Source organism: Danio rerio, chromosome 16 (genome assembly GCF_052040795.2).
Source record: "Danio rerio strain M-AB ecotype USA chromosome 16, GRCz13ab, whole genome shotgun sequence".
Classification (NCBI taxonomy): Eukaryota; Metazoa; Chordata; class Actinopteri; order Cypriniformes; family Danionidae; genus Danio; species Danio rerio.
The window spans coordinates 10,326,672-10,343,324 of NC_141036.1; the positions used below are offsets into that span (position 1 = coordinate 10,326,672).

The 16,653-nt window shown below is 36.2% G+C and overlaps 1 protein-coding gene across 2 annotated transcripts; it reads right to left on the reverse strand.

Annotated features, from left to right (window-relative positions):
• Positions 1-12,533: 12,533 nt before the first annotated feature.
• id4 (inhibitor of DNA binding 4) lies at positions 12,534-15,039 on the reverse strand. 2 transcript variants are annotated; one of them, NM_001039990.1, is given in 3 exon segments: positions 12,534-13,127; positions 14,037-14,098; positions 14,544-15,039. In NM_001039990.1, coding segments are annotated over 2 exon segments (381 nt in total). In that variant the 5' UTR covers positions 14,877-15,039; the 3' UTR covers positions 12,534-13,127; positions 14,037-14,050.
• Between the last annotated feature and the right edge of the window lie 1,614 nt (positions 15,040-16,653).

Here is a 16,653-nt window from a genome sequence, read left to right on the forward strand (position 1 = left end):
TCATTTTCTTTAGTCCCTTTATTATTCTGGGGTCGCCACAGCAAAATTAACTGCCAACTTATCCAGCATATGTTTTACACAGTGGATGCCCCACAATCATTCACATACATACGGGAAATATAGCTTACCCAATTCACCTAAAGTGTATGTCTTTGGACTTGTGGGGGAAACCGGAGCACCATAAATTACTACAAATCTTTTGACCGTAATTATGTTTTTTTTCCAGATTTGGCTTCAGTACTGACTAATATAATACTTATTAAAAATACTATTTGTTTAACAATAATATTTGTTGCATTCCAATGAAATACAAGTAAAGGTAATTTTAGTGATCACTTACTTTTTTTTTTTGCATTTTCTATTATTCTATTTTCAATTGTTTGGGACATACTGTCCCAACTTCCTCTGATTTGGGGTTGTAAAAGAATTATATTATTATTTATAGAAATAATATAGGAAATACTGTGAAAATAATTGATCCACTTCAAATGTACCAGCTGGTATGTCATGCATATTATAATTTGGGTAGCCATAATCAATTTAAAATTATTTAAAATGAAATATTTTAGAATTTAAGTGAAATTTAAGCATATTAAATGTATTTACCTTACAATAAAATTGTGGCTAGTGAAAATGCAGAGTGGCTGGTTACTTTAAAACTAAAAATGAATGTTGAGTCCTGTAAAAAAAAAAAAATCAATAATAATACACTATGGACAATTTATTCATTCATTCTTTTTTTTTGGCTTTGTCCCTTTATTAATCTGGGGTTGCCACAGTGGAATGAACCACCAACTTATCCAGCATATGTTTTACGCAGCAGATGCCCTTCCAGCTGAAACCCATCTCTGGGAAACATTTACACACACTCATACACTACGGACCAATTCACCTATACCACATGTCTTTAGACTGTGAGGAAAATCGGAGCACCCAGAAGAAACCCACGCGAATGTGGGAAAAACATGCAAACTCCACACAGAAACACCAACTGACCCAGCCGAGGCTATATTTACATATACAGTTGAAGTCAGAATTAATAGCCCCCCTGAATTATTAGACCTTCTATTTTTTTTTTTTTCCCAATTTCTGTTTAACGGAGGGTAGATTTTTTCAATACATTTCTAAACATAATAACTTTAAAAACTCGTTTCTAATAACTGATTTATTTTATTTTTGCCATGATGACAGTAAATAATATTTGACTAGATATTTTTCAAGACACTTCTATACAGCTTAAAGTGACATTTAAAGGCTTAACTAGGTTAATTAGGTTAACTAGGCAGGTTATGGTAATTAGGCAAGCTATTGTATAAGGATGGTTTATTCTGTAGACTATCGAAAGAAAATATACCATTAAGGGGCTAATAATTTTGTCCTTAAAATGGTTTTTAAAAAATTAAAAACTACTTTTATTCTAGCCGAAATAAAACAAATAAGACTTTCTCCAGAAGAAAAAATATTATCAGACATACTGTGAAAATTTCCTTGCTCTGTTAAACATAATTTGGGAGATATTAAAAAAAGAAAAATGAAAGGGGGGAGTGGGGGCTAATAATTCTGACTTCAACTGGATCAATGGTGTTTTGGGCTGCAATATCATGGCATTCCCTAGGCCCAATATACTTGAGCTAGATGGCCACATCACCAAGGTCTACCAAACCATTCTGGAGGACCAAGTGCACATAATGGTTCAAACATTGTATCCTAAGGGTGGCGCCATGTATCAGAATGATTTCCTCTATCAGCATCACTGACCTGGCACACTTTCAATCTTTCTTAAATTTCTCTCACTGGCTGCTGTTTACCACTTACCTTTACTGACATGACACAAGCCTTATAGCTCAATATCTGATTGGTTGTCTGTTGCCATCATCCAACAGCAACAAGCAAACACAGATCCATTACACACAGAACAAACAGCACTACAATGCAGGGTGCAGAAAGTGTTGTTCCAAAGTGAATGTACACATTCCTTTTAGGTTATACATCTCCCTAATACATAATCCCTAATCCCCAATTTTACCATGGTAACCATGGCACAGGGTCTTCCTTGGTGTGGGGGTGTCAGATGTCAGCATAACCAGGCTGAGCTCATAAGGATGTGTAAATATTTTACGTATTGCCAGAAAAGAGGCTAATTCCTATCAATGGTGTAAATTAGCATGGACGAAGATGAAGTGTTCCCACCAATTACTGAAATGTTCCAACCAATATTTTAATTTTTTCCAAATTAAAATAATGATCTGTCAGCTCTTAAGTAGATGTACAGAAAGGGTTAAATCACAATCACTACCTGAACGCTACCTCCCCCAAACACATACTGTATATAATTGGCTGTGCCTATCCCTGCTGTTAAGTGAAGGCTCCTACCAGGCCCGGATTGGCTAATCGGGAGGACCGGGAGAATTCCCGGTGGGCCGGTCCGTTTTTTTGGCCGCGAGGGCCGTGTCCCTAGCTCCAGAATCTGTTGCTCTCAGCAGTCACACTTTTTAAATTTTTATTTTTTTTTTACTTGACCACAGTCTTCCTATTAATTATTTTACCGCAGCTCTGCTCTTTCTATCTATTTTCTCGCAGCCTGGTTAATGATGATATATTTTAGACGTGCCACCTTATCATGCACAGCTATTGTGGACCAGTGGTTAGCACGTTAGGTTATGACACTGTGGATCCTGGTCTGAGTATTTAATTTTTTTTTTTCATTTTTTTAAGACATAATACTGTTAGGGTTGTTGAACATTTGAAGTTCTAAAGCAGCTGTTTTCTAAAAAAAAAAAAGACGTAATAGTGTAATTAGAAACTGAATTGCAAATGTCATTATATTAATATAGTTAGTCGTGAATTGAGGTGGGCCGGTCTGAGGCTTGAAACTCCAGGGCTGAAAAGGAGTTCCACTCCGGCCCTGGCTCCTCCGGTACTGTGTGAAATTTTCCTGTCAGGCTTACTGTGCAAAAGTCCGGTGAGTTGTGGACTTTTCGCTATTTTTCAACAAAAAGTGTGAGTCCCCTGAAGTCAAGATTGTTTCAAGTCCAGCATAATAGTAACCATGGCTGTGCAACTGACCAAAATTTAGTTTTGATTTTGGCCTCCACAAAGGTCATGGAAAAAAAAAAACAATCAAGATAAAATAGTAATTCCCTCATATGCCTCCCCCTTTCCAGAATTCTGCATTCATTCTTTGCAAAGTAAAATCATGTTTATTTACTTTTGCAGCATGAGACGTGCTTGATTTATTGTTATTTTTAGTAACGTTTTTAAAAGCATAACATTGAAAGTGTGCTGTTCTGGTTACATGGACGTGTGAAGTCATCTTTTAGCTTAAGGTGCATGTATAAATGGCTATATACTTGCAAAAATGTATTCAGAGGCAGAACTGAGTGATTATGCACATAAACTCTCAGTAAGTGGAAGTCTTTAAAGGCGTGGTCCAGAGTGTGTTGTGTTTATAAGATGCAAAGCAATGTGTGCTCATGCTTCATTTGTAGAAAATCACATCATTTTTTTCATATATCTTACTTTGATTATATACAGCTACTCAGCTTACATTAAAACGACTGTCATATTTCCTAGTTCCTCTGAAGACCCGCCCTCAAGAGGCTCTGATTGGTCAGCTAACATAATGTGCTGTGATTTGCAGATTAGCTCCACATCACCAGAAAATGTCTCTATTAAAACATTACAGCACCTCTGGCCACGCCTCTTTGCTGCGCGGGGTGTAGGTGCGTAACATGAAGGGTTTATGACATTATTAACCCGAATGTATTTTTTTGTAGTACCCAAACTTCATTTGCTGTAGGCTTCGCTAACTTAACTCTGTCAAGCCAATGTCTCCCTTTGCATTTAACTTTGAGCGTATTACATCCAGAGATGTTGTTTGTGTTCACACAGCTACATTACACATCAACTAAAGTTTAAAATATGATGTCGTAGTGGACCACCCCTTTAATAAACTGCATCTTTGTCAATTAGACATTGCTTTAAAGGGTCACGAAACACCAAAACACAATTTTTGAGCTGTTGACAGTCGTATATGTGTCCCACACTGCTAAAAACACTATTAGGACACCTATATTCACTAAAAAGTGTAAATTGGTTGTTTTTGCGTTATTTCAAGCAAATTCGTACTTCCGGTTTGAAACAAATTTTTGAAGCTGCGTCACGACCATGACATAATAGCGTTGTATTCCAGCGTGCAGACTGGGCGTCTGTGCCAGAGTGTGTCTTATTATGTCTTACAGTGTGATGCATTAATGCATGAGTAAGGCTTGGTACAAACCAATCAGCGCGCTCTTAATAACTTACGTGTCTAAGGAGGAACATTGTTTACCTGAGAGCTGTTCTCATCTGCAAACGCTGAAATCTGGATTCGCTTGTAACGTTAGTCTCCTCTTCATAAAGACGCGGCTCTAGTTGCTGGTGATTGTCCTGTCTCTACAGATTTGGTAAGTGAGCGACCAGTGCTCTTTGTTTATTCAGTTTGTCGTATCGAACTAAGTTAACTATTGCACCGAGTGTAAACATGTTAGCACTACAACCAAACTTTAACCTCGTGTAGGATTTTCACCGCATTTAGCGACCGGAATAACACACGCGGCTTTCTGACGCTACCTGCCGTGTGCATCTAAGTTTCCGGGAAATGCAGAGTTTTTTTTTCTCTCATTCGCCGTGCGGTATCAAACATTGCATGAAAAATACACGCTTAGAGCAGCTCCTCGAATCAAATATCTCGTTTGTCGCGAGGGACATGAATGAATTCCCTGAATAAAAGAGCCAAACTGCAGTTAAAGTCCACCATTTAATAATTTTGGCAAATAATTCGACTACAGATGTCCATGTAAACACAGTCACTTTGTCCCCTGTGTGTGTGTTTTGACTCTAAAGTCAGCACGCCCAAATAGACACTCCCACACCATGCCTCTTTTCTTCCTCCGACACTCCCCCTAAACAAAGCTGGACACTTTTCTGACTTTTTCCGAAGTAGAGGTGTGAAAACAACCTGCTGAAACAAGGGGGTTTCATAGCCCTTTAACATTTCAGGATAGGGTTAAACTAGGAAATCAAAAGCAAATCTATGCCCTATTCATGAGTTTATTTGTATAAAAATGTGTGATTTTTAAAAGGAGGCATGCCCCCAGAACCCACCATAAACATTAGCCCTCATCGGAGGATGAGCAAATCATTCTAATTTAATATGAAAATTGCAGCTAAATCAAAAAGCTACAAACTGCTATGAGATATCTTTGGCGTAATCCTTTATTTGTTGAATTCATGTAATATTTTTTGAATATAATAATAAACCAAGTCTCATTGTATATGATTCAATATAAAATATTCATTTAAATGTGACATGGGTGATTTTTCTAAGAAATCTCTCCGGGTGTAGTCATGTATGCTAAGCATTACATATACATCCACGCCATCACAAGTGGTTCAGCCCTTTCATGTCAAGCATAATCAGCCAGCCTATGAGCATAGTGCCAGGTGTCTGTGTGCCAGGAAACCTGTGGATGTGGCCCTGGCACCCTGCACCGGCATTTGCTGTGACATATTGCCTGTGTGATCATTCCACCTCAGGGTCGTGTTCCTCTAGCACGGCTGGTGTCCTTTCCTGACAGCAGTGATCCAGATCCCTCACCCTCTTCTCTAATCACTCATTCTCAAGGGATAGAGGGTGAATGGGGGAGGAGCCATTTGAATAAGAGGCGAAGGCCTGGCATGCTTTACAGGGCTCATTTCTGTCATTCATTCTCTGTCTCTCAGGACCTCAATGCTGGCAACGAATTTCCCCAAGCCTTTTCTCGTTCATTATGTTGTATTTTATGTTCTTGAATTTTTTTTTTCTAATCATTTGCCTTCCCATTTTCTCTCTTCATTTTCTTCTCTGCTGTATGATTATTCTACTGCCTGGCACAATAAGGAAACCTGATTTTTGAATGAATGAGGTGTTCCAGACATGCCTGCAGAATAAACTTATTTTAGCCTACTAACAATCAGGCTAGCAAGTGCTTCCACATGCTTCTGCATAATGACAGATTCAAAATCTATATTCTTTATTTCGAAAAACTCATACACATCTAAAACGAATCAAGAGTTTTTGAGTTGTACCAAGTATTACAAAACATATATCAACCTCAGAGATTGCAAATACACACTCTCATTCTAGAACACAAGTGCAAAAACAGAGAGACACACTGCAAAAAATGCTTTTCTTGCTTAGATTTTTTGTCTTGTTTCTAGTCTAAATATCTAAAATTTCTTATATTAAGAAGCATTTTCTAGACGAGCAAAGCATATTATCTTGTTTTGTGAAATAATATGCCAATATTAAGGGAGTTTTTCCTTAAAACAAGCAAAATAATCTGCCAATGGGGTAAGCAAATTAATCTTGTTTTTTTCTTTTGACGTAAGATTATTTTGCTTACCCCATTGGCAGATTTTTTAACTTGTTTTAAGGAAAAACTCACTTAATATTGGCATAATATTTCTGAAAACAAGACAATTAGTTTTTCTTGTCTAGAAAATTCTTCTTAATTTAGAAATTTTTAGATGTTTGGACTAGAAACAAGACAAAAAATCTAAGCAAGAAAGGCATTTTTTGCAGTGCACCAACACAAAAACAGTGTATTTCTATATCATTTTGTTTCATATATTCCAAACCAAACCAATAAGGATAGATTAGCACTGCTTATCTTTTTAAATTTAAATAATGTCCCATCCTTCCATAGTTTGAGAGGCCAAATCTTGTCTTTGTTTATGAGCAAGTGACTGCCATTGTGTGCTAATAGCTACTTTAAATAGCACCAATTAGCCAGAAGCTCAAGATGTTCAATCACTCTGAGGCTATTAGCCTGTAATCAGGTGCTGTTCAGGACCAGACGTGTTCTGCTTGCTCGCTTCATCTCTCCCTGTCCATTTTTCTCTGTGGGGGGTCAAGGGAGCGGGAGGAAAGGGAATGAAGCCCTTTGATGACCATAAAATGGAGACAAAATATTCAAGTGTTTTTAGTCTTGTAAGATGGTTTTGATGCAAAAGAGGGTGCTAATAGTTTAAATGGCTGCTTCACATTTTATGGAACTACACATTTTTAAAAATTAGGTTCCCAAAAGACAGTTTCCATATTTGTAGCCACTCTATCTTTAGTAAATAAATACATCAAAAGAAAATAATAAATGTTACTACAACAGCTTACTAATACTAATATACTAATAATACTAATAGTAGCATGTTAATACTATTAATGTATGAAATAAGAATAAAATTTAGTAACTGTTGTCTGTGATCAAAACATTTAGTCCATAAAATCAACAATGTACAGGAGTTGGACAATGAAACTGAAACGCCTGGTTTTAGACCACAATATTTCATTAGTATGCTGTAGGGCTTCCTTTTGCAGCTAATACAGCATGGATTGGAAATGATCGATACAAGCTCTACACAGTGGCCAGAGGGATTTTTAGCCATTCTGCTCGCACTGGAAGAAAACATTTCCTGACTCTCTTCTTCAAAACACCCCAAAGTGGCTCAATAATATTTAGATCTGGTGACTATGCAGGCCATGGGAGATGTTCAACTTTACTTCCATGTTAATCAAACCACTTTGTCACCAGTTTTGCCTGGTGTATTGGTCCATTATCATCTTGATACGAGGCACCACTTTCAGGATACATTGTTTGAACCATTGGGTGCACATGTTCCTTCAGAATGGTTCAGTATAGTCCTTGGCAGTGATGTGCACATCTAGCACTTGCCTATGATGTTGCAGCCCAAACCATCACTGATACTCTGGTCATGCAACAGTGAGGGTGGTATGCTTCTCTGCGGCTTCTCCACATCATAACGCTCCAAAATGTGGAAAAGACACAAGATTTTTGAAACCAACGTTTGGCATTTGCACGAGTGACCAAAAGTTCGGCTAGAGATGCACAGACATTTATATCGACCCTGTGAGCTTCCAACAAACATTTTTGGTGGAAACAGAAGAGTTGAGGTGCGCATTTAATTCTGCAGTGAGCTTGGCAGCTGTGGATTTATGCTTTTTTTGCATACAGTCAAGGTTAGCACCCGAACATGACTTCTTCTTCTGGTGCCTGTTGGATGTGATTCGTTCTTCTTAATGATATGCTGACATTACTTTGGTTACTGTAGCTCTTAATACATCAGAAAGACTTTCTGTCTTGGTCAAAGATGTGCTAGAGAGACTCAACAATTTGTCTCTTTTTTTAACTCTGATATGTCACCCATAATTTTGTGAGCATTGCAATATTTTAAGCACAACTGTGCTATTACTCTACAAATAAACCTGCACAATGTGCTCTTACTGGTAAAGCAATAAAGAATGGCCACCAGGCTGGTCAAATTAAGCCAATAAACCGCCCACACTAAAATGTTCAGTGTTTCAGTTACATTGTCCAACCCCCACCGGTCCTACACCACCCAACCCGCTCCAAGCTGGTATTGGACTGGCGACTTTCCGCATGGAAGTCGGTTGCTCTACCAAGGAGGCTAAAGACCATGGCCTCTGGCGTCTGTCACTAGAGCACCTTTAGAGGTCAGAGGAGTGAAGTTTACCTGCACAGCACACACTAGATGGCCTCTGTTACAATAGCGAATGTCAAAAATGTTTAAAACACACACACATATATATATATTTTAAAACATGGTTAGTTCATAATTTTCCATTTCACAAAACTTAAACTCATGCAAATGTGTTTGTGTTTTGTATTTACCCACTGTCATTTTTTTCTATTATTACAATATGTTTATATGAAATAACCTAAAATTTGTACCATCAGTACAAGTTATTAAAAACATTTATTAGAAATAACACATTTTATGCTTGTGTATAGTCTTGTTTGGGTAGATATTGAATATATAAGGTATTGATATTGAAAAAAAATGCTCTCACATTTTTTATTGAAAAAGGTAACAGACATTTCCATAATCTAAGTAAGTCTAAATCTGGCTAAAACTACGTCAAACATTTAGGCAATAAAAACATAACCGATGACTGAAATCCATGGCAGATATACTGATTATTATGGGCTGTCATTTACCCCACTTGTCTCTTCTCTCACCATTAGTACTTTCTTTCAGCTCTGTGATCTGAGGCACCTGGTTTACCTTTGGGCCTAATTTATGCAATAGCATAATTGCACCTACAGGGGAAAAATAGTCAGTTTTTAATAGTAATAGTAAAAATAGTAAGTTTGACTGATTGGTCAAGCAATCTATGAATGATGAACACAACTGTATGCACCTAAATCAACAAAAAATTAAGATAATCTATAGCAGCTCTCTGAGATATAAATATTGCAATAATACTTCTTTTTAATAAACTCTTAAGCCCTATTATTATTCTAAAACATATTACTTAATACATTGGCCTGCTGTTTTTCAAAATGATTTAATACAGTTTAAAACACAGATGTGCACACACGCTTTTACCCATATGCATACATACAGTGTCATTCTGTTTCACACCTGTTCAAACAATTGCAATTTTACAACACCTGCTCAAGCTGCTTGTTTTGATAACAACCCTGTTGGCCAAAAACATTTCCAGACCACTGATCCTTGTTTGACTGCTACACTGTTGAGTTTGACCAACTCAACACGGAGGCTTATTCTTATCAAACAGGATGGGATGATTCCCCACAGTAACCTTCTTTTCTGCTTAGAGCCAGGCAAGGCCCCACCTGAGAACAGCACCGAGGTGTACAATCAAACAAAGAGAATGCAGGCAAACACAATTATGAAAAATGACTGAGGGAAGTAATATGACTGTCTAAAATTATCAAATTGATAAATTAAATTGTTAAAATTTACCCTTTGTTTATTAATGTTACCTACCATGCAATTATTATACATTTAACTCCTGATTAATGCAGAGTTCATTTAAGTTAGGGTGTAATCAATCAATCACTTACTTATCCTTCGGCTTAGTCTGGCATGTGTTTTGTGTGGCGGGTGTCCTTCTAGCCACAACCCAGAACCGGGAAACACCCATACACTCTTTCATTCACACACACACACTGCGGCCACACTATGATACTGAGCACCTGGAGGAAACCCATGCCAGGATGAAAACATGCAAAATTCACACAGAAATGCCTCCTGGCCAACGCCATCAACCTTCTTGATGTTAACCACTGAGCTACCATGCTCCCCTTAATCATTTATTATTTATTAAACTAAAGGTTAATATATATATATATATATATATATATATATATATATATATATATATATATACACACACACACACACACACACACACACACACACACATATATATATATATATATATATATATATACACACACACACACACACACACACACACACATATATATATATATATATATATATATATATATATATATATATATATATATATATGTGTGTGTGTATATATAATTGGTTAATATATATAAAGGTTAATACAGTAAGAATGCACAAATTAACTGCTCAGTTTTAGTTCACAAATGAGACTTTGAAGTGTTACCATATCATTTAAGTATTCTGTTTAACTGAAAAGTAGTTCATAATAAAAGTATGCTTGGGGAGGTGTGGGTATTTCCATTGTTGGTGTTTGCGTTACTCCTGAATGACGTACACAGAATGCTAGTTTTGTATGCAGTAGCAACACAGTTGTACCTGCGGGGAATGAGGGCCCTTAGGAGGCTCTATTAGTGTGTACGGTGGCAGCGGGTCTTTATGTATTTTTTTCTTATAATTTGCCTGACCTTTTCTGAAAATAGCTGAGAATCACAAAACCTGAGAATCTCAGAACATGCGATGCTTTGACTTCAGAGCATGTTAGGAGATTCTGGAAATCTGCAGGCGATATCTACAATATCCAATGCACATCAACAAGGTCTATTATTTTTAACCTTGACAAGGATAGAAAGAGAGTGGGAGAGTGTGCAAAAAAGTGCTTAGGGTTTTCCTTTGAATCAATTTTACATTGCAAACAGCATTAGCATATATCAAATGTAGAACCAGCAAAATCTGCATAACAACTCTGACATGTTTTTAGGTTTGTAATTTAATTTACTTTAGCTTTATTTTAAAGATTAGATCTGTCCATAGGGAGCACAATCAAAGAATTTTTTATTAAAGTTAATAAAAGATCCTTTACGTAGGTTTAAATAAGACATGTTGTAAATAAACTTGTTAAATCAGGAAATCAGAAACTGAACTACAATATTTTGTGATGTTATCACCATTTTTGGTTTCAATATTTTTATCATCAGAAATTTTCACTGACATTTACTTGAAAATACACTTTTTGTAGACATAAACATCAAACTTGCATTCAAACAATTAAAGATTTAAAAAGTAAATAAAATAAAATAATTATTGGAAACAACAACAACAAAAGTCATGAAAATTATAATTACCTAATACTACTAATAAAATAATAATAATAAAATAAATAAATAAATAAATAAAAACACGCATTCCCCCAACCAACCACCCACCAGTGCTATCCAACAATAAACGTAGGTACTAAAGGCATAGTAAACATATTAATTACAAGTTTGTAAAAAGGAAATAAAAGGGGACCAAATTTTGCCAAATAACAGAACTTTGTCTATTAAGGTATGTCTGTTTTTTTCCAGATGTAGTGTACCTGTTAACTCTGTCAGCCATAATTTTAGACTTGGAACTTCTTTTTTCTTCCAAAACAAAAGGATGGGTTTTTTGGCAGAGATCCACCCATATGAGACAAACTGTTGTTGTACCCGTGTAAGTCTCAAGAATTCTTCGGAAACTCCAAATATAAATGTTATCACCATTTTTTCGAGATACCTGTTTAACTACTTTAATGCAAACAGTATAAAACAGCAAATAAAAAGGTAGATGAAGAAAAAAGATTGGGGACATTTTTAATTTCCCATTATAAATCAATGTGCATACGTGTTAAATACAAAGTGATAATTTAAGTGATTCTGAATAGTGTTAACAGACATTAATATTTCTATAAAAACTTAAAGGTTGTGCTTCTGTATGAGAATAGACAAATACAAATTAGTACATCTAAGGTAGAAATTAAAAAAAAATATATATAATAAATAAAGAGAACCCAGTGCAGCCATTTAAAATGTTCAGCTTCTAACTGAGTAATAGTGCAATGGAACAATATGGTGCACATAATACGGGCTGAACTGATATCACAGTTCACAAAAGCATGCTATGGAATTACCTTCATTCTCCATTCCTTGAAGATAATGCCAAAACTGTGAAACGTCTATCCAAACAGTGCTATTTGTTAAGAATATTTGGGTAATAGCTCAGCAAGTTATTTTCTCATGTATCAATTTCAAATAATTTATAAAATTGATAAAGAAATATTGCATTCATTTGGCAAGTAACACTTTAAAAGTAACGAGTTTCCAAATATACTCACAATATAATAATAAAAGTAATAGTTAAAAATGATAACAACAGTCAAATGGTCTAATATATATGTAAAGTAGCTGTGCTCATAACTAATTTACCAGAAAGAAAACTAAGGAAAAGCAAACTTAAGATGTGAGGACTTTATTCACAGAACATAATGTAATCATTCACTACATTAATGTGAAAACACAGTATTTACAGAACAAAACATTTTTGATAAAAAATATTTTAGAATGATTAAAATCGGCTGGTTGAACATATATTCTCTTACACATACAGTTATAGAACATCGCGCATGTTATGTACATCATCAAGTCAACACGTATAGCTTTGTACAATATTAAACAGCAGGGAAATCCCTGGTCAACACACGTCACCTAACAATATATGTCAGATGTTTACATTTTCATTTTCTTTAGTAAAGCTTTAGAGACTGTAAATTTACACCCAGGTTCTTTTTTTTTTTTTTACTTAGGTGCCTTCAAAAAGAAATACCAAAGAAAAAGATGGTGTGGGAACAGATTCTCTGTCCAAATCCACATGAGAAATCGGACTGGCATCATCGCATGTTTGATAGTTGACCACAAAATGTTTACAAATTGTGATTTATTTATTTTATTTAGATATTAGTTTCAGTCCTGCTCCACTGTAATTGGCCAGATGTGTGTTGCATTCCCTGGTGAAGCTGGGCTTGGCTTTGGATGGGTTCATTTGCGCACCTGTGAGAAGGAATGAATAGAAGGGGTGTGTGAACTGTGTGCTCCAGACTTTCTGGCGCCACCAAAAAAACAGGGAATGCTCGATCAACAACCCGAATCAAACCAGGTCAAACAACCAGCGCAGTGCTACACACGCCTGGACTACTTAACCTCACACTCGCATGCTCCAGCATACAGCTGCAGGCCAATCGGCCCAGACGCTTCAGTTTAGAACTACTGCCTAACCTCCCATTAACGAAACCACCATAAAGTGGACAGTTATTGTACAAAACACAGCTGGGTTTGAGCATCTGCCAGCATCCAGTATCCAGTTACAGTCCAGCCAGTGAGGAAAACTTAAATAAAAAGATTTGAATAAAAGCTTGAAAGAACAAAAAGCATTCATACAAAGATACATAATTGTAATATTGTGATGATTACTTTTATCAACGTAAATATCAATGTCATGGCTATATCAAAAATTTAGCTGCATCTAATGCCAGCTCTATTAAAAGTATGTTTCCCAATTATCCTGACAGCTCAGTTAGGTCCTGTGTGTTAGTCCTTATACAGGCTAACTATAATACTTAATATAATTTAAGGTACTTTTACATTTTTATCAAAAGAAACTGTCAAATTAGTTACTGATTTTGTAAGTAAATTTGAGCATAATTTTAATTAGAAAATTATGGCTGTTTCAACTAATAATAAATAGCAATTTTATGTTTTAAAATGTGTGACAATAAATGTGATAGGGAAATTTCCTACATTAAGAATTTAAAGCAGTATGTGCACAACAACAACATTTCTCGAAGTGCTCCAGTCAATTTAGATTTTCATCAATATTTAAGATATTAGTATATGTGACCTTGCATAATGACTAGCCCTTTTTTAAAAAAAAATGTAATTCACTGAATTTCATGAACTCACCGGTGTGCAAAATTTCAGCGACACAAAAAAAGTGAGTCTTCCTTATTGACACCCGTTGTCCTCTGAAACCAAAAGAAACAGCTTCATTCATTCTTCCTGCGGCTAATAGTGAGGCAATGAGAGCCACATTGACCATCAATAAGGCATTTTACACTGAGCCATTTACAATAATGATGATCATCTAAGATAATAAATACAATAAATATTTATGTAGCCTATATAGGTAGAGTATAATATAATAATATTATAAAGGATATACAAATATAGGTCAATACATTTGCATATGTGGGTTACACAAAAGATGCGATAAATGAACAAAACTTAACACGCACACACAAATTGGTTTAACATTTTGGCGAAAATCAAAGCCAGAACAAAGTCTGATCTACAGCATCCTATTTTGTCTGATGCAGATCAATGAAATACGCTATGTCGCTTCGCTGCGCACCCAGTGTTAAGTGCAATGCATTTAGTGACAGCGAATTAAATGTTTCGGGTCCTGCTTACCTGCTCTGTGTTGATTTGTGTGAGTGGAGTCCGTGTGGAAGCGGGTGGGCTCGTCTGTTTCAGGAGCGCAGGGTGCGTTTCCAACGCCAGCTGCAGGTCCAGAATATAGTCAATGACATGCTGGAGGATTTCCACTTTACTGACTTTCTTATCCTGCGGAATAGTGGGCACCAAGCGTTTGAGTCGGCTGTAGCAGTCGTTCATGTCGTACTGCAGACAGAAAAGATCCTCATCTTCCATTTTGCATCGGCTGCTCTCCGACAAATAACGCAAGGAGAGCTGACTGCAGCTAGAAGGAAGCTTATGAGGGCGAACCGGCACGCTGGCCTTCATTGTAATAAATAAAACTACAAAAAGAAAAACGTGAAAAAGGAAAAAAAAAAACACGGACGCAACAATACGTTTAGTAAAAAAAAAACGTAGTATGGTGCACGAAGAAAAAGAGCGCAGATCTATCCTGACCACATCTCCTCTCTGAGTGTGAACGCACAGTGCAAAACAGCGGATGAGTTATTGTTGGTCACACAGAGGAAAAGGGGAGGCGCCATCCGCTCGAGCTTTGACAGTCCTACGCGAGGAAACCGGTCAGTCACGAGCTCTCGTGATGATGGAGCAGCGCGCGACCTGAAACTGCGCGGAGGGTCTCGAGCACAAACAAGAGGCTGCTGGGTGAAACGTATGAGTGTGTGCGCGCGCGTCTTTGCTTATCCATTAGTGAATTCATTCATTTCTATTTCTATTACATACAAAAAATATAATGCAAAGATTTTATTCGTTATTTGTGAACAAAATATTTAATAGTCTACTTATCTGGCCAGTTGAACTCTTCATTGGGAATTTTAGTATCTAAAATAACCTGTTTTTTTGTTTGTTTAGTTTTTTGGTCATGTTATAAAAAAATGTCACAGAAATTATTTTGTATAATTATTTCAACTATTTCAAACTAAAATGAAACGTATCTGTTTACAAGTCATATTTATGATTGCACTAATTATAAATGATTCAGTTGAATCTTTTTTTATTTGTTTGCATTGTTTGCTAAGATAAATTTATTTGGCTACTTGTGTTTACCAATTGGATGTTTGAATGGTGTTCTCAATACATTTGCAGGTTCATTTTTAGGGAAATCTGCAACTTTCACGGAATGTGGCATTGTTTATTTATTTATTAACTTATGTATTTATTATCGTTTTGTTAAATTAAATGATTCTATTTATATATAAAACCACATGCTGCACAGTGGTTAGTACTGTCGCCTCACAGCAAGAGGGTCACTGATTCCAGTCCTGGCTGGACAAGTTGGCATTTCTTTGTTGAGTTTGCATAAGAGGGACTAAGCTGAAGGAAAATTAATGAAGAAATAATCTTATAATGGTAGATTCCACAGTGACAACTCACACTCTGTCACCTCTTGATTTTAAGGTAAAAAAATAAATTAATTTAAAATAGATAACTTAATTCATAGAGAATATGAATTTGCATAAACACTGTATGGCTTTCCAGACATAAAATCATACTTAGAGAAATAATAAATATCTAGTCAATCATTTGAGTAAAATAATACAAAAAAAACCTTCTGTAACTGTCTTTTAAGCATTTTCCAGAAGATTGTCTGTTTTTGAAGAGTAAATGACCATTTAGCCTTATTCACTTTCACTTCAGACTGACACTAGTCCAGTTATGTCATTTATTCACAGCAGCCCACATTCAAACATTTTCACATCCCTGGCAAGTTGCCAAGGCAATAGAAATGCCTCCCCTCCTGAGGCAACAAGTTAGAATCTGCTTTGCACTTCCTCTTGCTTTAATGCTCGCAATTGTGTAATGTTTTGCCATGGTAGAATTTGTATCTGTGTGATATGTATTAGGTAATCATGGGACTTTGTCATGAAAAATTTTACTTGCTTTCTGCAGGTGGGTTGGCCAAACACCCAGCAGCTTAGCAGGTGCAAAGAGTTTGCAAATAGCGCTATTCGTCATGTTCTGAAAAGGGGTCCTCAAAACGTAGAGCTGGCGTCCTCCTTTGAAAACAAAACCACTTACGATGCATAAAGCCCTGCAATTAGCACATCACAACAAAAATCCTCAGCATTCTATTCTTGTTTAGTCA